The sequence below is a fragment of the Perca flavescens genome, chromosome 11 (assembly GCF_004354835.1).
Source record: "Perca flavescens isolate YP-PL-M2 chromosome 11, PFLA_1.0, whole genome shotgun sequence".
In the NCBI taxonomy this organism is placed as follows: Eukaryota; Metazoa; Chordata; class Actinopteri; order Perciformes; family Percidae; genus Perca; species Perca flavescens.
The window spans coordinates 2124482-2150401 of NC_041341.1; the positions used below are offsets into that span (position 1 = coordinate 2124482).

Below are 25920 nucleotides of genomic sequence, written 5' to 3' on the forward strand. Positions count from 1 at the left end.
CCCCTAATACTGTACCTGAAGTCTCTTTTATATAGACCTTAGTGGTCCCCTAATACTGTATCTGAAGTCTCTTTTATATAGACCTTAGTGGTCCCCTAATACTGTATCTGAAGTCTCTTTTATATAGGCCTTAGTGGTCCCCTAATACTGTATCTGAAGTCTCTTTTATATAGACCTTAGTGGTCCCCTAATACTGTATCTGAAGTCTCTTTTATATAGACCTTAGTGGTCCCCTAATACTGTATCTGAAGTCTCTTTTATATAGACCTTAGTGGTCCACTAATACTGTATCTGAAGACTCTTTTATATAGACCTTAGTGGTCCCCTAATACTGTATCTGAAGTCTCTTTTATATAGACCTTAGTGGTCCCCCTAATACTGTATCTGAAGTCTCTTTTATATAGACCTTAGTGGTCCCCTAATACTGTATCTGAAGTCTCTTTTATATAAACCTTAGTGGTCCTCTAATACTGTATCTGAAGTCTCTTTTAGATAGACCTTAGTGGTCCCCTAATACTGTATCTGAAGTCTCTTTTATATAGACCTTAGTGGTCCCCTAATACTGTATCTGAAGTCTCTTTTATATAGGCCTTAGTGGTCCACTAATACTGTATCTGAAGACTCTTTTATATAGACCTTAGTGGTCCCCTAATACTGTATCTGAAGTCTCTTTTATATAGACCTTAGTGGTCCCCTAATACTGTATCTGAAGTCTCTTTTATATAGACCTTAGTGGTCCCCTAATACTGTATCTGAAGTCTCTTTTATATAGACCTTAGTGGTCCCCTAATACTGTATCTGAAGTCTCTTTTATATAGACCTTAGTGGTCCTCTAATACTGTATCTGAAGTCTCTTTTATATAGACCTTAGTGGTCCCTAATACTGTATCTGAAGTCTCTTTTATATAGACCTTAGTGGTCCACTAATACTGTATCTGAAGACTCTTTTATATAGACCTTAGTGGTCCCCTAATACTGTATCTGAAGTCTCTTTTATATAGACCTTAGTGGTCCCCTAATACTGTATCTGAAGTCTCTTTTATATAGACCTTAGTGGTCCCCTAATACTGTATCTGAAGTCTCTTTTATATAAACCTTAGTGGTCCTCTAATACTGTATCTGAAGTCTCTTTTATATAGACCTTAGTGGTCCCCTAATACTGTATCTGAAGTCTCTTTTATATAGACCTTAGTGGTCCCCTAATACTGTATCTGAAGTCTCTTTTATATAAACCTTAGTGGTCCTCTAATACTGTATCTGAAGTCTCTTTTATATAGACCTTAGTGGTCCCCTAATACTGTATCTGAAGTCTCTTTTATATAGACCTTAGTGGTCCCCTAATACTGTATCTGAAGTCTCTTTTATATAGACCTTAGTGGTCCACTAATACTGTATCTGAAGACTCTTTTATATAGACCTTAGTGGTCCCCTAATACTGTATCTGAAGTCTCTTTTATATAGACCTTAGTGGTCCCCTAATACTGTATCTGAAGTCTCTTTTATATAGACCTTAGTGGTCCCCTAATACTGTATCTGAAGTCTCTTTTATATAGACCTTAGTGGTCCCCTAATACTGTATCTGAAGTCTCTTTTATATAGACCTTAGTGGTCCTCTAATACTGTATCTGAAGTCTCTTTTATATAGACCTTAGTGGTCCCTAATACTGTATCTGAAGTCTCTTTTATATAGACCTTAGTGGTCCACTAATACTGTATCTGAAGACTCTTTTATATAGACCTTAGTGGTCCCCTAATACTGTATCTGAAGTCTCTTTTATATAGACCTTAGTGGTCCCCTAATACTGTATCTGAAGTCTCTTTTATATAGACCTTAGTGGTCCCCTAATACTGTATCTGAAGTCTCTTTTATATAAACCTTAGTGGTCCTCTAATACTGTATCTGAAGTCTCTTTTATATAGACCTTAGTGGTCCCCTAATACTGTATCTGAAGTCTCTTTTATATAGACCTTAGTGGTCCCCTAATACTGTATCTGAAGTCTCTTTTATATAGACCTTAGTGGTCCCCTAATACTGTATCTGAAGTCTCTTTTATATAGACCTTAGTGGTCCCCTAATACTGTATCTGAAGTCTCTTTTATATAAACCTTAGTGGTCCTCTAATACTGTATCTGAAGTCTCTTTTATATAGACCTTAGTGGTCCCCTAATACTGTATCTGAAGTCTCTTTTATATAGACCTTAGTGGTCCCCTAATACTGTATCTGAAGTCTCTTTTATATAGACCTTAGTGGTCCCCTAATACTGTACCTGAAGTCTCTTTTATATAGACCTTAGTGGTCCCCTAATACTGTATCTGAAGTCTCTTTTATATAGACCTTAGTGGTCCCCTAATACTGTATCTGAAGTCTCTTTTATATAGGCCTTAGTGGTCCCCTAATACTGTATCTGAAGTCTCTTTTATATAGACCTTAGTGGTCCCCTAATACTGTATCTGAAGTCTCTTTTATATAGACCTTAGTGGTCCCCTAATACTGTATCTGAAGTCTCTTTTATATAGACCTTAGTGGTCCACTAATACTGTATCTGAAGACTCTTTTATATAGACCTTAGTGGTCCCCTAATACTGTATCTGAAGTCTCTTTTATATAGACCTTAGTGGTCCCCTAATACTGTATCTGAAGTCTCTTTTATATAGACCTTAGTGGTCCCCTAATACTGTATCTGAAGTCTCTTTTATATAAACCTTAGTGGTCCTCTAATACTGTATCTGAAGTCTCTTTTATATAGACCTTAGTGGTCCCCTAATACTGTATCTGAAGTCTCTTTTATATAGACCTTAGTGGTCCCCTAATACTGTATCTGAAGTCTCTTTTATATAGACCTTTAGTGGTCCACTAATACTGTATCTGAAGACTCTTTTATATAGACCTTAGTGGTCCCCTAATACTGTATCTGAAGTCTCTTTTATATAGACCTTAGTGGTCCCCTAATACTGTATCTGAAGTCTCTTTTATATAGACCTTAGTGGTCCCCTAATACTGTATCTGAAGTCTCTTTTATATAGACCTTAGTGGTCCCCTAATACTGTATCTGAAGTCTCTTTTATATAGACCTTAGTGGTCCTCTAATACTGTATCTGAAGTCTCTTTTATATAGACCTTAGTGGTCCCTAATACTGTATCTGAAGTCTCTTTTATATAGACCTTAGTGGTCCACTAATACTGTATCTGAAGACTCTTTTATATAGACCTTAGTGGTCCCCTAATACTGTATCTGAAGTCTCTTTTATATAGACCTTAGTGGTCCCCTAATACTGTATCTGAAGTCTCTTTTATATAAACCTTAGTGGTCCTCTAATACTGTATCTCAAGTCTCTTTTATATAGACCTTAGTGGTCCCCTAATACTGTATCTGAAGTCTCTTTTATATAGACCTTAGTGGTCCCCTAATACTGTATCTGAAGTCTCTTTTATATAGACCTTAGTGGTCCCCTAATACTGTATCTGAAGTCTCTTTTATATAGACCTTAGTGGTCCTCTAATACTGTATCTGAAGTCTCTTTTATATAGACCTTAGTGGTCCCTAATACTGTATCTGAAGTCTCTTTTATATAGACCTTAGTGGTCCACTAATACTGTATCTGAAGACTCTTTTATATAGACCTTAGTGGTCCCCTAATACTGTATCTGAAGTCTCTTTTATATAGACCTTAGTGGTCCCCTAATACTGTATCTGAAGTCTCTTTTATATAGACCTTAGTGGTCCCCTAATACTGTATCTGAAGTCTCTTTTATATAAACCTTAGTGGTCCTCTAATACTGTATCTGAAGTCTCTTTTATATAGACCTTAGTGGTCCCCTAATACTGTATCTGAAGTCCCTTTTATATAGGCCTTAGTGGTCCCCTAATACTGTATCTGAAGTCTCTTTTATATAGACCTTAGTGGTCCCCTAATACTGTATCTGAAGTCTCTTTTATATAGACCTTAGTGGTCCCCTAATACTGTATCTGAAGTCTCTTTTATATAAACCTTAGTGGTCCTCTAATACTGTATCTGAAGTCTCTTTTATATAGACCTTAGTGGTCCCCTAATACTGTATCTGAAGTCTCTTTTATATAATTTTCAATTCAATTTCAATTTTATTTATAGTATCAAATCATAACAAAAGTTATCTCGAGACACTTTACAGATAGAGTAGGTCTAGACCACACTCTATAAATTCCAAAAGCCCAACAATTACAGTAATTCCCTCAAGAGCAAGCATTAGCAGTGGCTATTGCGACAGTGGCAAGAAAAACTCCCTTTAGGAAGAAACCTCGGCAGACCCAGACTCTTGGTAGGCGGTGTCTGACGGGCCGGTTAGGGGTGATTTAACAGTGGTGATAACAGTCACATTAGAAGTCACATTGACTTTGAAGGTTATCGTGGAAGTTCATGTCATAGCAGGGCACATCGTGTCATACTGAGTATTGCAGTCTCCTATACCGGATCCTGACTACTCTGTGCATAGGAACATCACAGCAGGGCGAAGCGGGATGTAACGTGGCGCTGCAGAGCACGGGGAGGCTGCGGATGCAGCAGGACGCAGCAGGATGCAGCCGGAATGCAGAGAATCGCAGAGAGCATAGCTCTGCGAAGAAGAAATTTATATAGACTCCGGGGAGTAAACTCCCAGAGCTAGATTAGTAACAAGCATTTCTGGGACAGGATGCATACAAAAAGTAACAAGTAGAGATGAGAGAGCAGCTCAGTGTGTCTTAGGGAGGAACAGCCTCCCGGCAGTCTAGAATTGTAATAGCATAACTTAAGAGAGGCAGGTTAAAGAGAGGTGCCTGGTCGGGCTAGAACTCCCCCAACCGGTCGGGCTGTACTGGACCGCCTCCCTCTACTCTCGCTCGATTATTAATTATACAGTATAGAAAAAAAAATACTGATGACTACGAGGAGAAGCAGTGGGCCTTAGGTGGACGCTTCAACTCCTCGTCCCTAACTATAAGCTTTATCAAAGAGGAGGGTTTTCAGTTTACTCCTAAATGTGGTAACGGTGTCTGCCTCTCGAACCCCGACTGGGAGCTGGTTCCACAATACTGGAGCCTGATAGCTGAAGGCCCTGGCCCCCAGTCTACTTCCAGAGACTCTAGGAACCATAAGTAGCCCCAAGATTCTGGGAGCGCAGTGCTCTAGTGGGACAATAAGGTACTATGAGCTCTTCTAAGTATGATGGTGCTTGACCATTTAGAGCTTTGTAAGTCAGGAGGAGGATTTTAAATTCAATCCTATATTTCACTGGAAGCCAATGCAGAGAAGCTAATACAGGAGAAATATGATCTCTTCTCTTAGTTCTCGTCAGAACACGTGCTGCAGCATTCTGGATCAGTTGGAGAGTCTTAATGGACTTATTTGGGCAACCTGATAATAAGGAATTGCAGTAATCTAGTCTAGAAGTAACGAATGCATGGACTAGTTTTTCAGCATCGTTTTGAGACAGGATATTCCTAATTTTGGCAATGTTACGAAGATGGAAAAAGGCTATTCTTGAGGTTTGTTTTAAGTGGGCGTTGAAGGATATATCCTGATCAAAAATAACTCCTAGATTTCTGACAGTAGTGCTGGAGGCCAGGGTAATACCATCCAGAGTAACTATATCTTTCGAAAACGAAGTTCGGCGGTGCGTTGGTCCTATCACAATAACTTCAGTTTTGTCTGAGTTTAACATCAGGAAATTGTGGGTCATCCAGGATTTTATATCCTCAATACACGTTTGAAGTATAGACCTTAGTGGTCCCCTAATACTGTATCTGAAGTCTCTTTTATATAGACCTTAGTGGTCCTCTAATACTGTATCTGAAGTCTCTTTTATATAGACCTTAGTGGTCCCTAATACTGTATCTGAAGTCTCTTTTATATAGACCTTAGTGGTCCACTAATACTGTATCTGAAGACTCTTTTATATAGACCTTAGTGGTCCCCTAATACTGTATCTGAAGTCTCTTTTATATAGACCTTAGTGGTCCCCTAATACTGTATCTGAAGTCTCTTTTATATAGACCTTAGTGGTCCTCTAATGCTGTATCTGAAGTCTCTTTTATATAGACCTTAGTGGTCCACTAATACTGTATCTGAAGTCTCTTTTATATAGACCTTAGTGGTCCACTAATACTGTATCTGAAGACTCTTTTATATAGACCTTAGTGGTCCCCTAATACTGTATCTGAAGTCTCTTTTATATAGACCTTAGTGGTCCCCTAATACTGTATCTGAAGTCTCTTTTATATAGACCTTAGTGGTCCTCTAATACTGTATCTGAAGTCTCTTTTATATAGACCTTAGTGGTCCCTAATACTGTATCTGAAGTCTCTTTTATATAGACCTTAGTGGTTCACTAATACTGTATCTGAAGACTCTTTTATATAGACCTTAGTGGTCCCCTAATACTGTATCTGAAGTCTCTTTTATATAGACCTTAGTGGTCCCCTAATACTGTATCTGAAGTCTCTTTTATATAGACCTTAGTGGTCCCCTAATACTGTATCTGAAGTCTCTTTTATATAGACCTTAGTGGTCCTCTAATACTGTATCTGAAGTCTCTTTTATATAGACCTTAGTGGTCCACTAATACTGTATCTGAAGTCTCTTTTATATAGACCTTAGTGGTCCCCTAATACTGTATCTGAAGTCTCTTTTATATAGACCTTAGTGGTCCCCTAATACTGTATCGGAAGTCTCTTTTATATAGACCTTAGTGGTCCCCTAATACTGTATCTGAAGTCTCTTTCCCAAAATTCAGCCTTGGTGCAGGATTACAGCCACTAGCCAAGTCCCGCCCTTCAATAGCATTCACACACTACTATTGGCCAGGCCTCCATGCTTACATGTACAGGTCCTATCCCACTGACCAATCCCCTGACCCTAACCTTAACCACTCGAGGTCAAATGACTAACCCCAACCAATCGGGCTGCTTCGTAGGGCAGGTCTTGGCGTGGCCATAGTGGGATACAGAAACCGATACGTGCCAGACAGTTGTTTAGCGTAGAGAAAGGAGGCTGAATGTGTAACTTCTCTCTCTGTGCCGTGTCAGGTAACATCGTCCCTCAGTTCTTCAGCATGAACCGGCCGCAGCCCCGACAGCAGCCTCTACAGTTGGGGGGGTCCCTGCCGTACCGACGGCCCCCCTCTGTGACCGGCCAGCCAATCGGAGCAGAGAACCAGATCAACGGTGGCCCCTACTACAACCAAAGCCCAGGTACGCTCCGTCTGGTCCTGGTTCTGGTCACACGGGTCAGCCCTTTTCTACAGTTTAATTCAGACTTTTCATTTTTTTTCAAGGTTTTTGTAGCTTTTCCCAACACATTTGGCACTTATTTTATTTTTTTTTTCACGACTTTGTCTCTTTTTTTTCGAAGTTTTTAGTGCTTGATTTTTTGTTTAGTTTTTTGTCTCTTTTTTTTTCCAACATTTTTGCTTTTTGACGCTCTATGTTAAATTATTTTGGGAAATAAACAGAATTAATAGAAAGTTAATTCAGACTGATAGAACTCTTATTGTGATTATTAGTTTAATAAATAGTGTGTGTGTCTGTGTGTGTGTCTGTGTGTGTGTCTGTGTGTATATGTATGTGTGCGTCTGTTCCATTTGTCTGTGTGTGTGTGTATGTGGGTTTCTGTTCTGTGTGTGTCTGTGTGTGTGTGTGTGTGTGTGTGTGTGTGTGTCTGTCCTGTTTGTGTGTGTTTCTGTGTGTGTGTGTGTGTGTGTGTGTGTGTCTGTTCTCTGTGTGTGTGTTTCTGTTCTGTGTGTGTGTGTGTGTGTGTGTGTGTGTGTGTGTGTGTGTGTGTGTGTGTGTGTGTGTGTGTGTGTCCTGTTCTGTTCTGTGTGTGTGTGTCTGTTCTGTTCTGTGTGTGTGTGTGTGTGTGTGTGTCTGTCCTGTTTGTGTGTGTGTCTGTTCTCTGTGTGTGTGTTTCTTTTCTGTGTGTGTCTGTTCTCTGTGTGTGTGTGTGTGTGTGTGTGTGTGTGTGTGTGTTTTCTTTTCTGTGTGTGTTTCTTTTCTGTGTGTGTTTCTGTTCTGTGTGTGTGTGTGTGTGTGTGTGTTTCTGTGTGTGTGTGTGTGTGTGTGTGTGTGTGTGTGTGTGTGTGTGTGTGTGTCTGTTCTCTGTGTGTGTGTGTGTGTGTGTGTGTATCTTTCTGTTCTGTGTGTGTGTGTGTGTGTGTGTTTCTGTTCTCTGTGTGTGTCTGTTCTGTTCTGTGTGTGTGTGTGTCTGTTCTGTTCTGTTGTGTGTGTGTGTGTGTGTGTGTGTGTGTGTGTGTGTGTGTGTGTGTGTGTGTGTGTGTGTGTGTGTGTGTGTGTGTGTGTGTGTGTGTGTGTGTGTGTGTGTGTATATGTGTGTCGGCAGCCTCCCCTCCGCCCCCCTCCCTCCTCCAGTTCAGTCCTCAGCTTCCTCTGATGGGTTTCGTTGCTCGAGTTCAGGAGTCCAGTGAGTATGACTGTTTGGTTTCCAATCACAGAGTACTTCTGCATGCACACTAATATTCTGAACATGACAATATTATGAATATAATATATGGTCATGTAAACAGCATATTCTGTTTCTATTGGCCTTTTTTTAAATAGAGCATTTCCAGATTAAGACTTGTGGGATATTCCGGTATTATTCAGGTTTTAGAGGCATTCTTTGGACATGTATACAACACATTCAGAGTATGCGTCTCAATCAGGGTTTTTACTGCAGTTTGTGACAGTTTACGTACTCTCGGCTGTTTACGGCTTACGGTCAACTCAGTGCGTTGCTATGGCTGCTGTACACAAACCAACCAGGCGACAGTTTGCATGGCTGCAGACCCGATAACAAGGAGAAACACAGCTACTTTGAAACATCATCAAAGACTCGGATATCAACAGGTTTCTGGATATGAGCCGACCTTTTCAAGAAGCTGGTTGAAGGAATGAGAGAGGGAACGCTGTGTTCACACGGTCTAACAAGTCCTCCACCGCTGGAACACCTTGAACACATCCTATTTTGCACGGCTGCATGTAAACGAGAATATTAGTGCAAAAATATTCACTTTCATTGGACGTGTAAACAGCTTAGAGCACTGGTTCTCAAACTTTTTTCAGTAATGTACCCCCAGTTTGAATTGTGTTTTTAAGCCAAGTACCCCCTGACCAGCGGTAGATTTACCAAACAACAGCAACATGTAACTGAAAAACATTAATATGCTGATGAAAAAAAGGCAACAGAAATTTTTTAAATGAAGTTAAAAACTTGGAAAAAGTCGGTAGAAAGAAGGACGTAAGGCAAGAAGAGGTGGAAAATAGTATCAAAGACTTCGTAAACAGCGACAAAAACTTCGTAAACAGCGACAGACTTGGAAAAAAAAAACACAGTAGAAGGAAGGAAGGCAAACTTGGGGGTAAAAAGGTGACAAAAACCTTGAAAAAGGCAGAATTGTTTTTTGAAAAAAGCGACTGTGATAAACTTGGAGAAAAATAGAAGACAGTAGAAAAAAGGAAGGAAGGAAGGCAAGAACAGATCGACAACAGTGACAAACTTCGTCAACAGCGACAAAAACTTCGTAAACAGCGACAGACTTGTAAAAAAAAACAGTAGAAAGAAGGAAGACAAACTTGGAAAAAAAAGTGACAAAAACCTTGAAAAAGGCAGAATTGTTTTTTTTTGAAAAAAGCGAAGAAAAGAAGACAGTAGAAAAAAGGTAGGAAGGAAGGCAAGAACAGATCGACAATAGTGACAAAAAGTGACAAACTTCAAAAACGTAGAAAACAGCGCTCACGTACCCCCTGCAGTCCGCCAGAGTACCCCTTGGGCAGTGTTGCCACAGTTACTTTGAAAAAGTAACTTAGTTACTTTACAGATTACTTGATTTTAAAGTTAGTTTAGTTACTTTACAGATTACTTGATTTTAAAAGTAACAAAGTTAGATTACAAGTTACTTTATTAGTTACATGCAGCAGCTGCCGACAACCCCCGCCCCCCCACAGCCTCAACATAAACATGACAACCGGTTTACTGTGAGGCAGCTCGGCGTGGCCAGTAGTAGGATCTGGTTTATTATGGCACCAAAGAGAGCCAGTCAGCTGTGTTTGAGGGCAGCCCTTCCTCTACAACATACTGCAAGACCAACTTCTTCAACTCTCCCCCACTTACTGGTTTTGCACCGAAGTCCATCTTTAGTTGTTTGGGTGGTGGGGGACCTCCTGCTCTCTGCTTCGCCTCCACCTGCTGGGACTTGCTCTGTAGGTTTGACTGCAGCGCTGAGACTCCAAATGGTTCTTCAGATTTGACGTATTGTTTGTGTAGCTAGATGGAACTTTGTCGCCACCAGCACAGAGTATACAACGAACCTTAATACTGCCGTCTTCAGCTGACACAAACTCTAAATAGTGACATTTCCTTCTCTCTCCTCCCTCCATTGTTGTTTACGTTTGTGTCGTATACGTGACTTCACTCCCCGAGACGCAAGAAGAAATCAAAAATATATATTTTTACTAAGGAAAATGACAAATAGTAACGCACAGTGACTTGGATAAGTACTTGGATAACTTTAATCTGATTACTGGTTTGGAAATAGTAACGCGTTAGATTACTCGTTACTGAAAAAAGTGCTCAGATTAGAGTAGGGTTAGAGTTAGGGGGTTATCACAAGGCATCACTGCCCTTGGGGGTACACGTACCCCCATTTGAGAAACTTGGCTTAGAGGAATATTGTCTTTTTGCATGTAAACATTGTCACAGAAATGTCTTTTTCTTGGAAATACAAGTCCGTCTCATCTATTTAACGTGCGTGCAGCGCGTGCGTTTCTGAATGTTTAACGTACTTCCTCACCTCCAGTCTCAGACACCCCTGCCCCCCCTCACCCGGCTGCCGAGAGCCAATCAGGGCCCGAGGAGCCTCTGCTTACTCCGAGTCCCCAGCCGCTGGAGGACGGGCGAGAAGAAGAGGACTCGGCCGTGGTGGAGTACAGCGACCCGTACGCGGAGGAGGACCCACCGTGGGCCCCAAGGAGCTACCTGGAGAAAGGTCCGTACACTAAAACAGAGTCCGGACTGGCCCCCCCCTTTTAGTTTGAACTAAGAAAGGGCGACAAAGGAAGAGGAAGGTTCATGATGTCTGTTAAGAAAAAAAGATGTGGTGAAAACTGTGATGGATACATGTTCATTTAAGTGCACATGTGATAGTCTGTTAATGTAGTGACAGTGTTTAGGCAGGATTAATCATTAATTAATCATGTTTTTTTTTTTAACTACTGTAGTTAGAGCTGGGCGATTTGTTTCCCTAAAAAAATCTGCAATTTTTTTATAAAAAGCTCGATTTTCGATTCGATTTCCCCCCTCCCCCCTTCCATTTAAAACAAAATAACTGCGAACTGTAAATATATTTTAAAAATATATATTTATTGTATTTAATTAAAGTGCCTCAACATAAACAAAATTGCAAAGGCAAACCCTTTCTCTAAGTGAAAAGTCACTCTGCAGTGTGCAACAAAGATTGTTAAACATCCAAATTATTTATACTGTATTTGGATTTTAAAAAAAATGATTTTTTGAAAATATGAATCGATTTGAACTACAACCTCGATTTTTAAATCAAATAGATATTTTTCCCAGCCCTAACTGTAGTGCAGAAAATTACAACACTAGAGCTGGGACGATATGCTTTTGTCCAGATTCCATTCTTTCCCTAAACATGGGCCCCGATTAGATTTGTGTTGTGATTTTCCTTTATTTTGATTCTCAAAGTGGCATCATGACTTTGTGTTAACATGCACGCCAGTTTCCTAAAGCCAAATGGCGCATTTTCAGCTATCCACGTGTACATCTATGCTGTATATCACGAGAACAACGTCACAAAAAAAATAGTAACACAAAAAAGTGACAAAAACATGGAAAATAATGACAAAAAAAACGCTTAGTAAAACAATAAACGGTTGGGTTTAGGTAAGAAACATTGGGGGGAGGCTTAAAAAATAACTTTTCCTGGGTGAAAAGTACTAATTTTTCAAATGCTATAAAATCTTATAAAACACCCAAATTCAACGAAAGTAGTGAACTGATCATTTATTGAACTTGTGAAGAGTAACGGTTGTATGGAACCATCCACGTTGTGTTAAAATTTGGTTGAAAGATGAAAAAAACAAAACAACAGGAGGGATAATAATATTGTGGTGTGTTTGTTCCCCCAGTGGTGGCCATCTACGACTACGCGGCCGACAAAGAGGACGAGCTGTCGTTCCAGGAAGGGTCGATCATCTACGTCATCAAAAAGAACGAGGACGGCTGGTACGAAGGCGTGATGAACGCCACCACTGGCCTCTTCCCGGGAAACTACGTGGAGTCCATCATGCACTACGCCGACTGAAGACGAAAGAGAGGGGGACTCTTGTTTGTGCGTCTTTGTCTCCGGACGCGCGTTGTCTCGCTGCGGTTCAGCGTCTCGGATCTGAACCGGAAGAGGGAAGATGACTCGCCTCCGTTTGTTTATTTCCTTTAGAGTCCCACAAATCAACCGGAGCATCACAGTTTGACTAATATTTTAGTGTGAGTGTAGTTCATTGGATAGAATCAGAACCTGTAAGTGAGCCTTGTTTAGACTTGTTCTTACATCCGTCTCTTTCTACATTACATTACATTACATTATTACATGTTGTTTAGCTGACGCTTTTATCCAAAGCGACTTACAATTAAGTGCTTTCAACTGTGAAGGTTCAAACTCCAGACAACAAGTAGTAAGTGCAAGTACATTTGCTTTAAATAAGCTAAGCTGCGAAGAGACATACGAAAGTGGAGGTTCAAGAATTTTTATCCGAGGTGTAGTCGGAAGAGATGTGTAGGCTTTCGGCCATCCTGATGTCGATGGGGAGCTCGTTCCACCATTTGGGAGCCAGGACAGTGAACAGTTTGGGATTTCTTTGAGTGATTAGTTCTCCCTCGCTGTGAGGGGGCAGCAAGCAGTTTGGCTGATGCAGAGCAAAGTGGGCGGGTTGGGGTATATACAGTACAGTACAGGCCAAAAGTTTGGACACACCTTCTCATTCAATGTGTTTCCTTTTTATTTTCATGACTATTTACATTGTAGATTCTCACTGAAGGCATCAAAACTATGAATGAACACATATGGAATTATATACTTAACAAAAAAGTGGTAGCCACCCTTTGCTTTTTTATTAATAAGGGAATAAGTCCACTAATTAACCCTGACAAGGCACACCTGTGAAGGTAAAACCATTTCAGGTGACTACCTCATGAAGCTCATTGAGAGAACACCAAGGGTTTGCAGAGTTATCAAAAAAAGCAAAGGGTGGCTACTTTGAAGAATCTAAAATATAAGACATGTTTTCAGTTATTTCACACTTTTTTGTTAAGTACATAATTCCATATGTGTTCATTCATAGTTTTGATGCCTTCAGTGAGAATCTACAATGTAAATAGTCATGAAAATAAAAAGGAAACGCATTGAATGAGAAGGTGTGTCCAAACTTTTGGCCTGTACTGTATATACCCATAAGGCCTTGCATTTCGGGGGTTTCCTAATGCTGGATCGGATTATGTTCTCAAATAAGTATTAATACGTTCTCCTGTTGGAGGAATGGGAGGTGTTTCAGGCGTCTTAATGTTATTTTATATATATATATATATATATATATATATATATATATAGTGTGAAGGTTCCCAATGTTTCTGTTCCTCAACATAGTCTCAGAGACGACAAGAAAAGATGCGATTTCATATTTTGTTGTTCTTGTGATCACGAAAAATTGGTTTCAAGGTGCCGACATAACCGGTTATGTTTTCCAGAAATCACAAAAATAATTCAGCGAAATCTCACTTTTCCTTCCTCTTTGAGTCAGAACTCAGTTTAATCTGAACACACCGACCTGAAACCGATTCAGTGTGACTCCATGTCTGAGTGCATTGTCCAAAAGACGCTGTTTATATAACTCCAGGAGCTCCGAACTGTTATTTTAACAGAGCATTAGTAAAATGCAGAAAAAAAACACATGCAGAAGATTACAAATAATAATATTACGGTGTAAATCCTCCATCATAACAGCAATGCTCCAAGGTCCAAACGCGCCTGGCTTTTAAAGGGAATGGGAGATGATCTCTGATTGGTTGATGAATGGGAGATGATCTCTGATTGGTTGATTGCATGTTACGCCCAAAACACACCTCTGATTTATGACCAGGCGCCCGGTGGCACACGCCCTGAACGTAACCTGCGCAAGGCACTTCAGGCCGTGCGCTTAGATCGTTAAAATAGGGCCCTTCATCTTTAGCACTTTGTTTTTCAGTCATGGAACAATAATTTCATGCTCACAGGAAAACAGATCTTGTTATGTTCAGGTCTTGTGATCAAAAGAAAAACAATGCGTGTACAAGACTTCACTGTGTCTTCTCTGGGCTTCCGTAGTTTTACCTTCTCCTCCCCTACCCCGACACCCGACAGAAGATGTTTACTGTTTTCCCCCCTGAAGCGAAGACTTGAGATTATTTGTTAGTTTTAATATGTAGGAGCCCAGAAGAAATATAAAACATAGTTTAAAAAGACAGAATGAAAGGAAGCTATGCAAAAGACACTTTTGCACTAAACATTAAATTCAAATATATTCTTTCTATTCTCTCTTTCTTCCTTTGAAGCACTTTTTGAGCCTTATCTTCATCTTATCTGTCAAGGAAGTAAAAAATATATATCGATATATATATATATATATATATATATATGAGAAATCTGGGAAAAGAATTGGAGATTAAACGAAAGAATAAGTCTACGTTCAGACTGCAGGCAAAAGAAAATGTTTGGGGTCAAGTGACCAGGTCCGACTTCTTCAGAAGTAGTGTGAACAATCAAATCTAGCCCAGTTCAGATTGAGACCCCTTCCATAAGTGGTCCTGAATCAGACCCAGCTCTGATCTTTTTCAATGCGGCCGCAGTGTGAACAAGCGAGGCGGATTTGATGCGACTTTTACGTCAATCTACGTCGACATTTGTCACAATTAAGCTCCGCCGTGAGTTATCCCGAGACACAGACAGTAACATTAAAAACTGGACTAGGCCTACACAATGGAGAACAATGATGGAGAGAGTTAATGGAGGAGAGAGGGAGGTGTTAGACCTCTTTAGTGCATGCTCATTAAACATTACACAAACATTTTGAAATAAAAGCCAAAGTTTTGACTTCCTCCATAACCTCCCTAACTTTAGTCCAACAGCGTGCTGCGTCTGATGTCATCGTAATTATCGTTAGTTCACACTGGAATCTGATATAGGCCACATTTTAAAAGGTCATGTGAACAGCCAAACAAAAAAAATCTGATCTGAGCAAAAAATCCGAATTAAGTATTAAGACTTGGGGTGTGAACGTAGCCAAAGAAACCCTTACGGGACAGCTACATTGCAGCGAAACGTACGCGGAGCAGATTTTCCAACACTACACTTCCACTTTAATCAATGAAAGTGTTCACACCGGACAGAGAGCAGCGTAGTGGTGTGTCTGCTCCGTAGAGACCAGATCTACTGGCCTAAACACAGGACAGTCTTCTATTTATATATTTTACGCAAAGTGTGTGCAGCCCTTTGATACCCAAATGGATCATGAAGTGTCTATATGTCTTTTGAATTAAACTACCGATAGACAGGAAACGTTAATGACTGTGAATGAGCGTACTGGCAGTTTAATTTTGAGAGTCTCTGATAACAGCTGACAGTAGGTTGATGTTTTCCGGTGTGTGCCGGCTCCAAAAATCTGACGAAACAACAACAATCCCAGAGCAAAAAAGCTCTCCGTCTCGCCTGTGACTCACACTATCCTACACCGCGTGGCGCTGCAGGTGGAGACGGTTAAAGGCCCCGACACACCAACCAGTCGGACCAATCGGTCGGCTCCCCCCGAGGTCCAAAAAGTCTTGAGCGTACGTTCTGCGCGTGCGCGAGACGTAATACAAAAAAAATTAAAACCGGAAATGACAAACGCGTCTCGTATTTTACGAAAATAGTTCACAGAAACTTGTTTCTGAAAACCTTTCGAGAGAGAAATAAGCCGGTTGAAGAAAGGGCGAGTAAGGAAGAGGAAGGTTCATGATGTCTGTTAAGAAAAAAAGATGTGGTGAAAACTGGTTTCTCGCCCCATGTCTTCATTTCAGATCAAGAAAGGTCAGTTTAAAAGATTTTTATCAGATTTTGTCAGGCTTTCGTCACTCAACCCCGCTCGCGATTTCCGGGTTTAGCGCTCCACCAATCAGATTGGTCATTGAGTCCGACAGCAAGTCAGGTCGGCCAAAATGAAGGCAGACAGCTCCTCGGACGGACGATGGCACGGAACACACCGAACAGACTCGAGTCGCCAAATTGGTTTCAAGGTGCCGACATAACCGGTTATGTTTTCCAGAAATCACAAAAATAATTCAGCGAAATCTCACTTTTCCTTCCTCTTTGAGTCAGAACTCAGTTTAATCTGAACACACCGACCTGAAACCGATTCAGTGTGACTCCATGTCTGAGTGCATTGTCCAAAAGACGCTGTTTATATAACTCCAGGAGCTCCGAACGAACACTGGAACGACAACTCCGACCCAAAAATACTTTCCGCCCGCAGACTAACGCTCGTCATTTCCGGTATAGCGCTCCACCAATCAGATTGGTCATTGAGCAGACAGCTCCTCGGACGGACGATGGCACCGAACACACCGAACAGACTCGAGTCAACGACATCGCCAGACAGTCCCACGGCCGATTATCGGGTTGGTGCGTCTCGGGCCTTTAAAGATACATTCAGCAGCACATCCGCTCCGCGAACGGTAGGCATACGTTACGCGTTCAATGTAGCCAAAGCGTGAAAGTCACGAAAGCTTTACACTAATCTACCTGCAATAGATGGAAATTATAGAGCTGTTGATGTTAAACTAAAAGGATCTTACGCTTTAACTAAAAGGTCTATCTCTGTAGGGATCCATCCCATAATGTTGTCAGAATAATAATCTGAGTCTGTCAGCGGAAAAAAAACAGAACTTTTAGTGGACTCTAACTGACACTGAACATTTGTCCTGTGGGGTTACATTGCACATTGCATTATATTGTTTTTCAAGAGCAGAGTACTGTAGTGGAAGTTTCCTTTGCAGCAGGGGGAAGAGTTTTCAAAGTTTAGTAAATTGAAACAAATAAGACAGACTGAGACTAAAACCAAGTTGGGTTTTTGTATTTTATTAAAGAAGATATATTTGCAAATATAGGATCAACATGATTTCACAAAAGGCCGCAGCCCAGTGTGGAGTCAGTTTCTCAAATGAGTGAACAAGAACACTCAGCTTACATGCATCTTCAGAGTGACAGCACACACGCACTTAGATCATTATGACGCTACAGTTCTTAAAGACAATCTGAGAAATGCAAGAGACATCTTGGAGCCATTTCGCCTCCTCCTCCCGGTACCACTTTCACCCCCCAGTTACATCTTAACTGGCATGGGAAAACATGAGATAGTTTTAGGGTGACCTTGTCCCCCCTATCTGTTCAGACAAACAGTGCTCACATTTTGTTCCAGACTGGACACCTCAGCAGTTTAAGCAGAAACTGAGATAAACTGTCTTTCAATAATGTGAGAGAATTAAAGTAGAAATAAAACATAAAAATATAAGGCATTATGCTTAAATGTAATTTTTCCCATTACATTACGTGTCCCGGAAAAGTTAAAGTTAAGACTTTTCACCCAGGAAACAAGTGTTCGTGTCCCGGGAGTTGCCTACTTCTATTGTTTTTGGGTCTAAACTTAAAGGGTAACTACTGATTCAACCTGGACCCTGTTGGTCCAGTATTAAGCGTGAACGCTGTAACTAGCAGCCACAGACCGGGCTGCAATGTAACCGTATGTAATGAATCGGGCAAATGTGCATCATCAATTTAGTCCACTAAAAATGGTGTTTTTGCCGCTGACAGACTCAGATTATTATTGTCTGTGTCTGACAACATTATGGAAAGGTTCCCCACAGAGATAGACCTTTAAAACCTCTCTGAGACCTTTCTGTTTAACCAGAAACAGCTCTGAAGTCGCTAGCGCTAAACCCACCAGACTCCATTTAAAAAAACAGCACTTTTAGCGTGTATAGATCCAGCATATTTTCACATGTAAATCTGTAAACTGTGTTTATTTCAACCAAAACTAGAATTGTGATGGTTGGAAAAGTGGAAAGACGACCCTAAAACGGCTTTACATAGTTTTATTTTGTTTCTGTCGACTTTGAATGAAGTGTGTTTTACGATGCTTAAATGACTGATTATTTACATGGAGTCTGGTGGGTTTAGCAAATGCAATTTCACGGATGTTTTTATGTTTTAAAAAAAGGATCTTACTCTTTAACATCAAGGTCGACCTCCATAGAAATCCTTTCCATAATGTTGTCCGACACTCAGGATAACAATCGGAGTCTGTCGGCGGCAAAACCAGCACTTTGTGAAGGTAAATACAAGCTGCACAATTGTCCTATTAACTCAGATTGTAGCTTGTTTCTCCGCTGCCAACTGCAGTGATCTCTCTTAATACTGGACCGATGTCAGAGATTGTTGTTCCCATCAGCCACTTAGACACAAAAAAACCTAGGGAAATAGGGTCCATGTTGTGTGGGGAAAGGATTAATGTTGCGTAAAGGTTCTGAATTTCAGTTTCTATTACTTTTCAATAAATGGTGCAGCCCTACCCTTTATTTCATACCAAACTACACCAGTAAATTGACATATTTAACATGCATTGACAGGTATTTAAAGTGTGACCTCTGAGCCTTTTCATTCCTGCGCCCGTCTGCCTACGGAGATTGTGAACATGTTGCCGGTGTTGACGTTTACATTGTGTTTGTTTGCCTGCATGCCTGAAATATAACCGACAATTTTTATTCACAATTCTTTTCATATTCTTTTTACAAACTTTGCTTAATCGTGTGTGTTGGATCAGCTGGATTGTGATGTTTTTTCTTCAGTGCTGTTTGGGTGTAATAGACCTTTATGTTCGGACTCCACGCTGACTCTCAGATGGAGGTGGACTTTCGTGCCATATATACAGGTGCGTGTGCGTGTGCGTGCGTGTCTGTCAGTATGAACCAAACCTTCCCTTGTGGACTGAAGTGACTATGGACCTGAAACGGTGTTCCTGTGTTATTTAAGAGGCACAAAAACCAGAGTATGCCAGTATGTATGTATAAAACTATAAATAAAATTGATTTCAGATTCACCTGAAACACAGTATACACACACACACAGACAGACACACTCACACACACACACCCAGACACACACACGGGGGCTTCTCTTGAACACGTTGGCATACTCTGTGTTTCCCTTTAATCCGAGCAGACTGACATGTGTTGCAGGCTGAATCTGCTTCAGACGTCTAACCTCTGACTTCATCATCACAGTTTGTCTCTGAAAAAGTGGAAAGTTTTTGTGCACAAATTTATTAAAGCCTAACAAAATGTAATACCGATATGTTTATGTCCTTTTGTTTCTTATCAGCAAAGAGCCATTTAAATAAATATGAGATCTCTTTGGGGGGACTCTTTGAGTGGCACGAAGAGAGAGATTTTTGTATTTGTATATAGTAAGATGTTTTCATTGGGACTGGAGTTACATCTGCGGTATGTTCCTGGTAGAACGGGACATCTGGAGTAAAACTTTCTGGAATACAATACTGGACGCCACGGTATAAATATCCCACAATGCAATGCCGTAGAAACGAGAATGTTCTCAACAGACAGAAACCAAGGAGCTCTGTAATGTCAACAACACTCAAATTTACATTTCTACATAATTAAAAAACTGTCGGTCTAGTTGTAAACCTCTTTCACTAATTTAAAGTAACACTATGCAACTTTTCCTGCTGCGGTCCCCCTACAGGTTGTCCCATTGGAACTACAGCTCACGCTGCGAGTCCCCCTACAGGTTGTCCCATTGGAACTACAGCTTGCTCTATGGTCCCCCTACAGGTTGTCCCATTGGAACTACAGCTCGCTCTATTGTCCCCCTACAGGTTTTCTCATTGGAACTACAGCTCACTCTATGGTCCCCCTACAGGTTGTCCCATTGGAACTACAGCTTGCTGTATGGTCCCCCTACAGGTTTTCTCATTGGAACTACAGCTCACCGTGTGGTCCCCCTATTGGTTGTCCCATTGGAACTACAGCTCAGGCTGCGAGTCCCCCTACAGGTTGTCTCATTGGAACTACAGCTTGCTCTATGGTCCCCGTACAGGTTGTCTCATTGGAACTACAGCTCACTCTATGGTCCCCCTACAGGTTGTCCCATTGGAACTACAGCTCACTGTATGGTCCCCTTAAAGGTTGTCCCATTGGAACTACAGCTCGCGCCGAGTCGTCCCCTACAGGTTTTCTCATTGGAACTACAGCTCACTCTATGGTCCCCCTACAGGTTATCCCATTGGAACTACAGCTCGCTGTATGGTCCCCCTACAGGTTGTCGCATTGGAACTACAGCTCGCTGTATGGTCCCCCTACAGGTTGTCCCATTGGAACTACAGCTCGCTGTATGGTCCCCCTACAGGTTGTCCCATTGGAACTACAGCTCGCTGTATGGTCCCCCTACAGGTTTTCCCATTGGAACTACAGCTCGCTGTATGGTCCCCCTACAGGTTGTCCCATTGGAACTACAGCTCGCTGTATGGTCCCCCTACAGGTTTTCCCATTGGAACTACAGCTCACTGTATGGTCCCCCTACAGGTTGTCCCATTGGAACTACAGCTCGCTGTATGGTCCCCCTACAGGTTGTCCCATTGGAACTACAGCTTGCTCTATGGTCCCCCTACAGGTTTTCTCATTGGAACTACAGCTCACTCTATGGTCCCCCTACAGGTTGTCCCATTGGAACTACAGCTTGCTGTATGGTCCCCCTACAGGTTTTCTCATTGGAACTACAGCTCACCGTGTGGTCCCCCTATTGGTTGTCCCATTGGAACTACAGCTCAGGCTGCGAGTCCCCCTACAGGTTGTCTCATTGGAACTACAGCTTGCTCTATGGTCCCCCTACAGGTTGTCTCATTGGAACTACAGCTCACTCTATGGTCCCCCTACAGGTTGTCCCATTGGAACTACAGCTCACTGTATGGTCCCCTTAAAGGTTGTCCCATTGGAACTACAGCTCGCGCTGCGAGTCCCCCTACAGGTTTTCTCATTGGAACTACAGCTCACTCTATGGTCCCCCTACAGGTTATCCCATTGGTAATACAGCTCGCTGTATGGTCCCCCTACAGGTTGTCGCATTGGAACTACAGCTCGCTGTATGGTCCCCCTACAGGTTGTCCCATTGGAACTACAGCTCGCTGTATGGTCCCCCTACAGGTTGTCCCATTGGAACTACAGCTCGCTGTATGGTCCCCCTACAGGTTTTCCCATTGGAACTACAGCTCGCTGTATGGTCCCCCTACAGGTTGTCCCATTGGAACTACAGCTCGCTGTATGGTCCCCCTACAGGTTGTCCCATTGGAACTACAGCTCGCTGTATGGTCCCCCTACAGGTTGTCCCATTGGAACTACAGTTCGCTGTATGGTCCCCCTATATGTTGTCCCATTGGAACTACAGCTCACGCTGTGCAATCTGAATGTGCAAAATATAACAGAATATGTAAACAGAAATGTTGTTAGGCCTACATTAAATTGTAAACAGAAATAATCGATTATGAGCCAGCCGATTATCGATGCTGCATCGAACATGTCCACGATTCGATGCATCGATTATTTGATTAATTTCAACACCTCTAATATTTAGATGCTGATACTTTTGTACCTTTTACTCAATTAATATTTTTAATGATTGTCTTTAATAACTAGTAGTAGTATTTCTGCACTGGGGTTTTAGGTACTTTTTCTTCCACCGTGTGTCCCTATACCTCGATACAGACCTACATAGATCTCTCTCATACACTCTGTATAAAGTCGCGAAGGCAGCAGCTCCATCGGGGGACCGCAAACTTAACCCTAACCCTTTCCCAAGCCACTTGAACAAACTCTGACTGCGGGAAACTGACAGTGTTCAAATTATACCGTAAGTTTCGACGGGTACAGCTATTTCGACTGGTGACGTTACTCTCCATTTTATATAGGCTTACACACATGAGAACCACTAATCTATATGCGAAATTCTTTGAATATTAGTGCAGATTCTCTCTTGTTAAGACATTAAGATTTTAGATTTAGATTCAACTTAATTGTCATTGTGCAGAGTACAAGTACGAAGACGACGAAATGCAGTTTGCGTCCAACCAGAAGGGCAAAAAAAAGCAGACAAGTGCAATGTCATATAAAAGTATAGACAGGTTGTGCATAGACAGGACAATGAAATATATTGCAGTGTTATAAGAGCAGAATAAATATGGCTATGTAATATGAGCAATGTATGAACAACATGTACAGATATGTGCAATGTAGTAGCAGTAACATAATAGTAGTACGAATAATATAGATTATGCAGTGTATTAGCAGAATACATAAGAAAAACTGAATAAATATGGATATTCTGTGTGAACCATGTATACAGATATATACAGTATGTACAGCTATGAGCAGTGTGGTAACATAAGAGCAGTAGAGTAAGAATGGAATTGCACAAAATGATAAATCGCCTCATTAAACCTCTCCCCGTGTCAGTATATCTATGGAACTCCTGCTACGGTGTGTGATTGTAGGCCTAATGTTTTTAAGCTAAGCAGCAGCGATGGTAGCTAGCTAGACTATGACTTCATTATAGATGAGAGAAACACTATGAACAACCAAATTAAGACAGTTCTGAAAAACTGTTTCGATTGTGAGCTGTTCATATCATTTACCACAAAGCACAACGCATGATGATATACATGGCAGTCAAAACCATAGGCAGAGATTAAAGTTGATTCAGCCACTTACTCTTAATTTTGCTAACACACCAGCGCCTGTATCCGGTACGTAAGTTTTGACAGCTAGTGAAGTGATATAAAAGAACCATAGCAAAGAACACAGTCTGAACGTACCAGAGAAATGGTACAGCCCAATGGGGAGTGAGAGTTTGGAAATCGTAGTTCATTTGATTATTTCCTGAATTGTTGGTATGTGATGGTAATACTGCATTTAAATACATACAATTTTGGATAGGCTAACATTATATTTTATTAAATTTTTTTCAGTACCAGACCAGGGGCGGTTCTACATTGAATGATGTCATTAGAACATTTGAAAAGCACACTTAAGAGAATCCAGGTATTTAAATATTGCAATTACAACAGGAAACACTTTTTAAGGTGCACAATCTCTACCTCCAACATTGCCAAAAGACAATGAACACAATATAGAATAAATATTCTAAATAGCACAAATCCTTCTTCACACAAATGTGAAGACATACTAAAGATAATCTAATTATTATACTATAGCACTAAGAACAGTAGAGCTGGACACATATACATACCTGGGAAGTATTGTCGGGAGAGATGGAGGTAGCGACAAAGACATACAAGCAAGTATAGGGAAGGCAAGGACAGCCTTTCTAATACTGAGGCCAATATGGAACGCAAAATACTTCTCCACAAATACAAAACTCTGCATCTTCAACTCCAATGTTAAATCAGTTTTATTATATGGGTCAGAAACTTGGAAAACTACAAAAACCTCATCAAATAAGCTTCAATCATTTATTAACAGAATCTTACGACACATCCTAGAAATTTACCGGCCTAACATAATTACTAATGAAGAGCTCTGGCAAAACACACAAGAACAAATTGAAACCCAAATCAAAACGCAGGAAATGGGGCTGGATTGGACACACCTTCAGAAAACCACACTCCAACACGACCAGACAGGCCTTAACCTGGAACCCACAAGGAAAAAGAAAACCAGGAAGACCAAGAAACAGCTGGAAAAGGTCTGTTGAGGCAGAACTCAAGAAAGTAACATCGTGGAAGGAAGCAGAGAAGACCGCCCAGCACTGAACCAGTTGGAGGAAGTTCATGAATGACCTATGCTCCCCAAAGAGCAAAAGGGTTTAAAGAAGCACTAAGAACAGAAAACACAAACTAAAATTAAAATCTGACCTTTCTGGCCTTCCTTGATGCAAAATCATCAATGATGTCATTGTGTCATGGGCTATGTTCCATTCTGCTTAAACACTCCCAAGAAACTCCAGGACACAGCTGATTCATTTCCATGAAGTTTACTGGGAATTTTGTGAAACTGCAATACAGTACAATGAGATGTCTGTATTATTAATCAACTCAAATACACACCCTTAGTGTAAATAGCACCACTTAGCTAACATAGCAGTGTAGCCTATATGATAAACACAATCAAGCTAGTAAAAACGACACAGATACACAGTGAAATGATCGATAACAGAAAACCGCTTCTTCAAGTTCTCGTGCCGCCCCCATGTGACATGAAGAAAAAAAATAAAATAACCGCCACTGACAAGGACACATTTCATTGGTTATTTTCATGCAGACAGCAAGTAGGTGGTTGGTGGCCGTTTTTGCAGGATTACAGACGCTACAGATGACTGATCTTTCAGAATTCAAGACAAGGGGTGAGTAATGATATTGAAAAGGAAGACAAGTTCTGAACCTCCTGGGCCCTCAGGTCCATACAATCTGACTCCAATTATCTCTAATGTCTTTTCTTCCCCAACATATTCGTTGATGGTACAATCTAGTTGAGACAGGGGAGGAAGTGACCAGCGCAGACAGAGAGGCAGGTGTGCATGACAGGGACTCCATTAGACACCAAACAGGGGAGTCATCAGGAGCCACCTGCATCCAGTACATAACTATCTGCAGGTTAGTTGCCCAGTAATAAGATATAGAAATAGGTACTGCCATCCCCCCATCTTTTTTTGTGTTTTTGCAAGACTGTCTTGCGTAATCGTGGCACCTTTTTGTTCCAGATTAACTGTAATATTGCCGTGTCCAAGTTGCGGAAAAAGGATTTTGGAATAAAAACCAGGATGCACTGGAAAAGATAAAGAAACTTAGGGAGAACATTCATTTTGACTACATTTATTCTGCCTGCTAGTGACAGAGGCAGGAGTGACCAGCAACTAAGATCATCCTTAGTAGGTGAGAGTAGTGTTTTAAAGTTTAGCTTTAGAAGGTTATTAAATTTGTTAGAAACTGTTACACCTAGGTATTGAAAGCCATTTTTTGCCACTCTAAAGGGGAGCCTTGATAGTGAACTCAAAGAGGCAGCTGCGTTGACTAGGAAAACCTCACTTTTGTCTAGATTGACTTTATACCCTGATATAGCCGCAAAGTGCTCTAAGGTCTTAAGAATAAATGGTATACACTCCAGTGGTGTAGAGATAAATAAGTAAAGAAGTCGTGTCCAGGCTAGGAAGCCCTCACCAATACCAAATTTATAAATGCAGGAGAAGAGATAGTCCCACTCAACCCTATCGAAAGCTTTCTCAGCGTCCAACGATACAACTACCTTATTTTCCGGACTATGAGTCGCACTTTTTTTCCTACTTTGTCTGGTCCTGCGACTTATAGTCAGGTGCGACTTATATATCAAAATATATATAATTTAACATGTTTTTAAATGTTAATTCATACTGAAAACATTACCGTCTACACCCGCGAGAGGGCGCCAAAAACGGTAATCGAGCAGCAGAAAGAAAGTTTGAAATGAGGGAGAAACTTGTGAGGGAGACTGGCTAAAAGTTGACTCTTACTGCAATGAAGAAAACAAAGAAAGCTAATCAGCTAATCGTGGGCTGAAAGCAAGATGGAAAGAGCTGGAGGAACTAGCTAGTCCACAGATGGGTGCTTGAACGTGCTGCCGGGAGAGGCTTGTCAACGGTGCAGTTACGTCTCCACGCCCTGGTTGTTGTTCTGTGTGCTATTATATAGTTCAATAACTGTTACTGTGTTACGTTAACATACCGGACACCTACCGTATTCTGCCTGTTGTTCTGTGTACTGTTGTATAGT

The 25920-nt window shown here is 41.1% G+C and overlaps 1 protein-coding gene across 1 annotated transcript in view; it reads left to right on the top strand.

The window, feature by feature from the left end:
- The window catches only part of LOC114564388 (abl interactor 2), a 69687-nt gene extending 56844 nt beyond the window's left edge, over positions 1 to 12843 (top strand). The window contains exons 7-10 of the mRNA XM_028591709.1: positions 7042 to 7206; positions 8351 to 8431; positions 10806 to 10994; positions 12157 to 12843. Of these exons, the coding sequence (XP_028447510.1) occupies positions 7042 to 7206; positions 8351 to 8431; positions 10806 to 10994; positions 12157 to 12332 (611 nt within the window). The 3' untranslated portion in view covers positions 12333 to 12843. The remainder of the gene's footprint in view (positions 1 to 7041; positions 7207 to 8350; positions 8432 to 10805; positions 10995 to 12156) is intronic.
- Positions 12844 to 25920: the final 13077 nt, after the last annotated feature.